The following is an 8556-nucleotide window of genomic DNA, read 5'->3' on the forward strand; positions in this document are numbered from 1 at the left end:
CGCGCGCGGCCCCGCCCACGTGCCGGGAGCGGAGCCGGCGATTGGCGCGGTCCGGGCCCCGGGCCCGGTGTGCCCCCGGCAGGCGCGGGACGGCAGGGCCGGGCATGGAGGAAGGGAAGGCTCACTCGGCGCCGTCGGCGGAGGAGAAAGGAGCGGACGACAAGGAGGATGATTTCGGATACCGGCTTTTCCCGGACCGGAATAAGAAGCCGCAGAGCTTCCTGGTCCGCAGCCTCTTCACCTTCCACAACAAGTGCCAGCTGATGCTGAGGCTGACCCTGGAAACGAGTAGGCGCTTCCCCGTCCCCCCGCGGGCCCGGCCCCGGCGCAGCGGTGGTGCTGAGGCGGAGCCCGGGCCGGCCACGGCCGCTGGCGGCGGTGACCTTGTGCCGCGGGTCCCGGGAGGGCCCTGCCCTCCTGCCGCAACACCCCCGCGGCGGCCGGGCTGCGCCCGAGCAGGCGGGGCGTGCGGCTGCTGCTTTAGGAACACGCTGATTTTGCTTGAGACAAAATACCATTTCGAAAGTGGTTGAGAGGGTTTGTTGTGTTTTTTTTAATAAAAAGGTTCTTCTTTTTTTTCGTGAAAAATTAGGATGATTTGTCAATTTCTGTGCATTCGTGCCCTTTTCACTGTTTGATATGGACTGTGTTAACGGCAGTGGGCACTATAGGCTGCTCTATTTATGTCTGTTAGTAATAAAATAATGTCAGGATTGACTTGATTCCTGAGCAGCTTTGACTCTTTATCCGGGGCTACATCAAAAGGACTGTGGTCAGCAGGTCGAACGAGGTGATTCTCCCCCTCTGTTGTGCTCTGACGGGACCCCACCTGTAGTGCTGCATCCAGCTTTAGTGCCGCCAACATAAGAAGAACATGGAGCTGTTGGAGTGAGTCCAGAGCAGGGCCACCAAGTTGGTAAGGGGGCTGGAGCACCTCCCCTGTGAAGACAGGCTGAGAAAGTTGGGGCTGTTCAGCCTGGAGAAGAGAAGGCTGCATGGAAACCTCATAGCAACCTTCAAGCATCTGAAGAGGCCCTACAGGGAAGCCGTAGAGGAACTCCTCATCAGGAATCGTAGTGACAGGACAAGGAGTAAAATGGGTTCAAACTGAAACAGAGGAAATTTAGGTTAGATCAACAGAAGAAATTGTTTACTGTGAAGGTGGTGAGGCACTGGGACAGTTGCCCAGAGAAGTTGTGGTTCCCCTATCCCTGGAAGTGTTCCAAGGCCAGGTTAGATGGGACTCTGAGGAACCTGGTCTTGTGCAAGGCAGGGTGATTGGGACTAGATTATCTCTAAGGTCCCTTCCAACTCAAACCATTCTGTGATTCTATTTCACATAGTCTGAGCTGTAACAGATGCCAGTTGCATTGCATTAGGATTAAATACTGCAAAGTATGAATTTGCATGTATAGTGCTTTTCTTGTTTGGTTTTTTTCCTTGATTGTCTTTATATTTTGTTTATAGATGATTTTCAAAACTTTTGTCTAGAGAAATTGATTGCAGCAATGTTTTTCTAGATCCATATGCTCGACTTCTCCTTGAGGCTCTGAAGCAATCTGGTTGGTATGTAAACTAATTTGTCTTGTTTTGTGTAGTAACATCACTGTGATAAGTAGTGACTGAAGTTCTTCAGTTCTTTTCTGTAACTTTGTTTGGGCCTTTCAGCACTGTCTTCAATGACCGACACTTTTCTTGTGAAAACTGTGATGGCTGTGTCAGTGGAGGTTTTGATGCTGCCACATCTCAGGTAGGTGCTGGACATAGTCCCCTTTCAAAGGGCTTCAGTTATTTTAGTGTTTTGTTCCTAGGATTAAATCTACCAATGCTGATACCTGAGTTAATCATGAAAACGAGATAAATGAAAGATGTTCCCTGCTATTGGATCTAGTACACTTCAGAATCATAAAGCTATTAATGTTGAAAAACACCAATATAAAGATCCTAAATGCTGTTGGTGGTGTGTGCTGTGTGTCTGAGAAGTAAAGGAGGTGTTGAAACTGGCTGAAAAGGCTACCTATATCTCTTCATCTGCAGATTGTTCTCTGTCAGAACAACATTCGCCAACAATCCCATATGAACCGGGTGGTCACACATGAATTAATTCACGCATTTGATCATTGCCGTGCACATGTTGACTGGTTTAAAAATGTCAAACACTTGGCATGTTCAGAGGTAAGTTAAAATGGTTCTGATGTTGTCATTTTATTAATTACTGCTAGTTTTTAGGATTGCTTTGTGTTATATGGTCTGTTTTAATTCTGTTAATACATTTTGTCCTTTCTGTCAGGTCAACCTAAATAATTTTGTTTAGAAAACAAATACTTAGTTTTCACAAATATTAGTAAGTTAATGTCATACTAGGTAGAATGTGATCATTGTGAGTGTAAGAAGCGGTTATTGACAAATGAGACAGTAGTTAGAAGTGAAAACACATTCACACATCAATCAAATGCTTATAGAATTATTTTTATCCCATGCAAGTCTTGGTATGTTGGGTAGTTACCACAGTAGTACAGTAACCTTGTTTTTGCTTAGATTTTTTTGATTAACAATAAACTTGTCATTTCCTCTAACATTCATTTTTTGAGTAATTGTGATATTGCTGCTGGTACACTGGTTATGAATCCATGTCCATTGGATGGGGTTCTGAGTAACCTGGTCTAGTGGAAGGTGTCCCTGCCTGTGGCAGGGTGATTAGAACTAGATGATCTTTAAGGCCCTGTATAACCCAAACCATTCTATGATTCTGTGGTTTCAAAGGACATTTGCGGTATTAAAGGCCTTAATTAATGCTTTAGGAGGTGAAATTAAATGGACCACAGGCTGAGAAGGATTCCTCTTGTGTATGTGACACAGGTGTCAAGTACACAAGAGGAATCCGCATGCTTTTATTTTATTTCTGACATAATCCATATAATTTGGTCACAGAAAAGCTTATCCTTTTGATTACTGTGCACTGTGACTGTGTGAAGTAGGTGGTTTTTTTAACTTCTTAAAAAATATATAAAAATATTATGTTGTCTTTGTTTGGTGGTTTTCTTGTTTGTTTTTGGTCATGAGTTGTTTGATTTGTTTGTTTTTAATGAGAATGTATTTGATTCCAGAATTTAGATGTGCACAAGGTTCACCTATGAACAGTATGGGAGATAAGCGTAATTATGAGTTTAGTATTGACCAAAGCAGATTTCATAAAAATTCATTTTAGTTCATAAATTGAATTCTTATTTTCTGTGGGAAAGAGCCACAGTCACTTACTACCTTCTTATAGACAAAAGTTCATGAAGTAACCTTATGTGGTATGAGTAAAGCCATTCTGTATGGCTGCCAGGAACCCACCAAGCCATTCTCTGACTTCCCTTGCTCAGTAGGAGAGGAGTCAAAAGTAAGATTAAGGAGCTCCTGGGTCGAGATAAGGACATGGAGGTCATTCACCAGTTGCTGTCATGGCAAAGCTACACTTGATTTGTATAAAATTAATTTAATTTATTACCAGTTAATGACAGAGTAGGATAGTGGTAGTAGTAGGAAAAATAAAACTAAAAATACCTTTCCACCACCTCACCTTCTTCCCAGGCTCAGCTTCCCTCCTTCATTTCTGATTCTTCTATCTCTTTACCTGCCAAGTGGCACAGGGAGCCAGGGAATGTGAGCTGTGGTCAGTTCATAACGCTTTTGTCTCTGCTGCTCCTTCATCTTTGCACTCTTTCCCTGGTCCAGTTTGAGGCCCTTCCCACAGGATACAGTCCTTCGTGAGCTGTTCCGATGTGAGTCTTTCCCTTGGGCTGCTATTCTTCAAGACCTGCTCCAACTTGAGTTCTTTCCACAGCATAGAGTCTTTCAGGAATGGACTGCTCCAGCACTGGTCCCCCAAGGCCCACAGTTCCTGACAGTAAATCTACTCCTGCATGGGCTGTCTGTGGGCTGCTGCTTTTTCAGGGCATGTTTGTCTCTTGTGTCATGACGTCTTCCTTGGTCTGCAGTGGGGATATCTGCTCTACTGTGTTGTTTCACAGACTGCAGGGAGACAACTTCTGTCTCCATGCTCTTCCCCACAGGTGGCCAGGGACTCTCCTCTGATGCCTGCAGCACCTCCTCCCCCTCCTTCCTCACTGTTTTGGTGTCTGTGGGGCATCACTCCTCCGTCTCACGGCTGCTCTGTAGTGTTTTTTATCCTTTCTTAGACATGTCATCACAGAGATACAACCAGCACCACTAATGGGCTCAGCTTTGACTAGTGGTGGGTCTGCTTTAAAACCAGTTAAAACTGGCTCTGTCTGATATAGGGACAGCTGCTTCTCCAGTCTCACAAAAGCCACCCTGGCAGGCCCCTCACTGCTAACATTTTGCCATGTAAACTCTATCCAATAATTCTGAATTATTAACTATCATCTTTTTTTGTCTAAGCATTTACACAGTGCAGAATAAAGCATGTAAGCCTCAAACATAAGTATTACATAAAACTCCTTTTATATAAGTTTTATATAAACTAAGTGCCTGTTCTTGCTCTTGTTGGGATTATTTGTTCACTTCATGTCTTTTGATTACTTAATTATATGGTATTTACTTTTTTTGTTGACAGCTTTTTAATTCTTACCTTTTCGTATTTTCCATGCATTTATTTTCACTCTGGTACATAATTATAGGAAATCAGGTTTTAATTACATTTCCTAACAGACCATGTAGGGTATAGAACATTTAGCAGACAAAAGAAATCCTAGTGTACAGGACAAGACAGTTAACAAGCTAAAACATTTAAATGTGGCTTTTTGTGAAACAGACGCGTTACTGCTCTTCTGAGTATTGCAGCTGTAGTCTTTGAAAGGTATCTGCCTTTCTTCCTGGCCCTTCTAACAGATTCTGATGTAGATTGTGGAGAATGCTACTTTCCATTTTCTTCTAGCAGTTCATATATATACATACACACATACATGTAACCTCTACTGCTCATTTATTTAAGCTTTAGGTATATGTGAGATGTAGTTCCTGGAGAAACTTGAGGGTTGTGGTAATACTTTGCAGTTCACTGAGGCTGAGATGGAGGTAAAGAGTATGGTAGTAACAGGTACTTAAGAAGTTAAAGTGGCCTTGGGAATATTCTCCATCAGCAATCACCAGAAATATACTGAAGAAAAGCATTTGCTACAACTTTTTTGACTTTGTATTTTCATGTGTTTCACTGATCTTGTGCCTTTTTATTTTTCTGAATAGATTCGAGCTGCTAATCTCAGTGGAGACTGTACATTGATGAATGAAATAGCCAGGTTTAAATTTGGATTGAAAGGGCACCATCAGGTAAAGGTTCTGGATGCTAAAATAGAATAATTCGTTATGAGCCATCTTTACCTACTTGGTCTCAGGCTCCTGCACTTTCATAGCTGAAAACTTTATAAAAGAAATAGATGCCATGGACTTGCTGTTTCCTCTTAACTAACCTTTAATGACTGATTTAGGGTTTTGTTCCCACCTCGTTATTTTTATTGGAGTGAAATTCTTGAATACTTAGTCATGTTTTAAAGCATTACCACTGACAGTGGATGGCTAATAAAACCAAACAAAAACCAGGGCTTGCAGGAAATGTAGTGGAAATACCTTGTCCACTATAAGTGGGTGACAATCTTTAAAAAGTCTTTGAAAACTGAAGGAAGCAAAATAAGAAGATTTCTAAACAACCACGTTGTCTTGTAGGAATTAATTTTTGTAAATAGTAATGAAGTCTACAGATGGAGACCCAAGTAGCTGCTGATGTTAGAGTGGCAGTTAGCTTGTAGATGATGGTTACATATTTTTTTATCTTTTGGTAAACAAACTGTATAAGAAAAAGTTACCATAAAGAGAAGTATCAAATTGAAGGCCAGTAGAGAAGTCATTCCTTTGTTTTACAGCATTTCAGTTTGTAAAGATCCTAACTGGTCTTTGTGTCTGTTTCTTTCTGACATATTTTTTCTTGTGCCCAGGTCAAGTTTTACAAATACTTAATACCTACAACAAATGCCAAGTTGTATTTTAATTCCTGTTCTAAGGAATGTCTTACAATTATCTCATGGTTTATGTGTGTATGGAAAAACTAAAGCACATAGTTTACACAGGATGAAACTAAAATTGACTTTAATACTTATTACAGGCACTGTTTGACTCTTCTTTCATACAAAATTATTGCCTTTATAATAGGAGTTAATACTTGACAAAATCTGGAAAAAATTATGCTAATAATGACAGATTTTTCTTTATTTATTTTTCACTTTAGACTTGTGTACGAGACAGAGCAATTCGTTCCATTCTGGCTGTTCGAAAAGTTAGCAAAGAAACAGCAGAAAAAGCTGTGGATGAAGTTTTTGATGCCTGCTTCAATGATCTGGAACCTTTTGGAAGAATCCCACACAGCAAAGCAGATGCAAAACGTGCTTACAGAGACTTTCAGAACAGAGATCGCTATAATGCTAATTTGTAAGGGGGGAGAGGAGGGGGAACCACATGAGAAATTCCATTAATACCCAACTGTTCTGTAACATCTGGAATCATAGTCTATGCCCACAGTGCTGGTGGAAAGGGCAAATCTGTCAAATGTATCAGTTAATTTTTTAGACTTATTTCATGAGCCAACTTCCGTGGGAGTAAATGGGGTAAATGAACCAGACTAAAAACTGTGTTTCCTCACCTGTTATTCTGGAAAGATAATTTAGTATGCCAAATAACTTGTCAAATAATGATCTGCATCTTTCAATGTGCATTTAATTTTGATTGGTCTGACTGACTAGGACTTGGTTTCTGAAAGTTTTGTTGTCAGTGAATAAATCTTTTCATAAAATCTTTACATTTTCATTATCTTTGATACACAGCCATGAACTTGATGATCTTCATCACTGTATTTTAAAAGATGGGCACCTGAACTACAGGTCCATGGTCTAGATTTAATAACTATGGCTAAACCCAAAATTTAGTAATTGCCACATTTGTTTTTGAGCACCTCCTGAAATTATTGGGTGGTCTAACATTTGTTAGTGGTGGGAAAGCTTTTGTACTTGACTCCTTTAATGCCCGAATTGCTGCTCATGTTCTGATTGTCTCTGGTAGTGGAGGACTGGGTATGATGATCAGTGTTGCCTTCTCCTTCTCTGTGTCCCAATGTATTTTGTGACAACAGGACTGTCAGTGTATGTAACTTCTTCAGGCAATACAATACTGAGATTTGGCTGTGGTGAGACTTGAGCAGGAGTGAGGCACTGAACTGCTCAGGTTGGAAATGTCAGCACATGTACGAATTTTGAGTGCCTGACGTGCTACAGCTGAAAGGGGGAGGTACTCCCAAGTACCTCCAGAATTTGGCGGCCTTTAATAGGGCCCTTGTTTGACTGTGCAGCTTTGGGCTCCTGCAATCCACCTGTTTATTTCACATGCCTACAATGCTTTGGATCTGACCATCATTCTGTAATTTGCTCCTGGGAAGTATTCAGTCATGTGATAAGTCTCTAGCCCAGTGGTCCTGCTCCTAAGGTGTCACTCAGGAACAAGATGCCTGAAGATGACAACAGTGTGTTGCCTTTTCCTGATCAGCGGCAAACACCTTTTGAAGATTCAAACCTAAACACATTCCTCAAAAAGGACAAAGCAGCACATACAAGAAGTGCCTGAGAGAGCTGATCAAGCTTGAAGTGCCTGAGTTCTGTTTGTGTTGGACTATGCATGGGTTGCATTTATTTGCAGGTGTAGCATAATTCATACCTACAAGACACTATTACTTCTGGGGCTAAGCATTAATGTAGATCCCTCAGAAAGTCATCCCAGTTGTACTGGGGGAAGTTGGGTCTTGACTAAGATTCCTCAAAACTGTACTTTCAGTAGTTTTACAGAATTTTGAATGGAGATTTCATAATCTTATTTTCCTGGGTAATTCATCAGTGACTGAAAAAATCTCATGGCTGAATATCTCAACAGAAAAAAATGGGTGTAATAACCTAGATACCTACGGAGAAAATTACATATTGAATTCTAAGCTTCCCATATTCCATGTAGTCTGTGTAGACCTGAGGATCAGAGACACCTTGAAAACAGGATAATAGTGTGTGTTAATATTCCCTTAACCTTTACTGCTCTTCAAGTCACCGTTTTAGTCAGTATGATGTATGATGCTGGGTTTTTTATACTTCTGACACATATTCTGGCAGATAATCCATTATACCTCATTAAACAAAGTTCTGCTTTAATGAATGTGTGTTTGCATTTATATTGTATTTTGACCAATACATAGTTTGAATATATACATTCTTCTTCAATCTGGGATAAACTTTTATCAAGGCTACTTAGAAATGAAAAATATAGCAATAAAAACTAGAAAATGCAAGCATACAAGCTCCTTCTTTTTTTTTCTTTAGCATTTTTGATAGGTGAACAAGATGAAAATCTTGGAAAGCAAGTATTCCAGAGATATCTGCAAGAAATATTGGTAATAAAGAGGACATTGAGCTATATAAAGATGTAATTATTAACATCTGTATGCATATCAGTATGAAATAGTTGGAGACCAGGTTGGGCACAGTAATCACCAAATGTTTATTT

The 8556-nt window shown here is 40.7% G+C and overlaps 1 protein-coding gene across 2 annotated transcripts; it reads left to right on the top strand.

Moving 5' to 3' along the window:
- Positions 1 to 10: 10 nt before the first annotated feature.
- Positions 11 to 8204, top strand: ATP23 (ATP23 metallopeptidase and ATP synthase assembly factor homolog). Of its 2 annotated transcripts, none has more exons than XM_039570384.1 (6): positions 11 to 288; positions 1521 to 1566; positions 1669 to 1750; positions 2038 to 2175; positions 5212 to 5295; positions 6248 to 8204. In XM_039570384.1, exons 1-6 carry the CDS (start codon positions 105 to 107, stop codon positions 6449 to 6451), a joined length of 738 nt encoding a protein of 245 aa, XP_039426318.1. In that variant the 5' UTR covers positions 11 to 104; the 3' UTR covers positions 6452 to 8204. The 2 variants fall into 2 exon arrangements, with proteins under 2 accessions (XP_039426318.1, XP_039426319.1); XM_039570385.1 differs by having other exon boundaries at positions 106 to 288; positions 1468 to 1566.
- The last annotated feature ends 352 nt before the right edge of the window (positions 8205 to 8556 follow it).

This window comes from Corvus cornix, chromosome 1A, assembly GCF_000738735.6.
Source record: "Corvus cornix cornix isolate S_Up_H32 chromosome 1A, ASM73873v5, whole genome shotgun sequence".
Taxonomy (NCBI): domain Eukaryota; kingdom Metazoa; phylum Chordata; class Aves; order Passeriformes; family Corvidae; genus Corvus; species Corvus cornix.

What these genes read in the sequence shown, in the direction of transcription:
- ATP23 (XM_039570384.1), top strand. Translation starts at nt 105, where the DNA reads ATGGAGGAAGGGAAGGCTCACTCGGCGCCGTCGGCGGAGGAGAAAGGA. An exon ending in AACACTTGGCATGTTCAGAG is followed by an intron (nt 2,176 to 5,211) that starts GTAAGTTAAAAT and finishes TTTTCTGAATAG; the next exon opens with ATTCGAGCTGCTAATCTCAG. An exon ending in GATTGAAAGGGCACCATCAG is followed by an intron (nt 5,296 to 6,247) that starts GTAAAGGTTCTG and finishes TTTTCACTTTAG; the next exon opens with ACTTGTGTACGAGACAGAGC.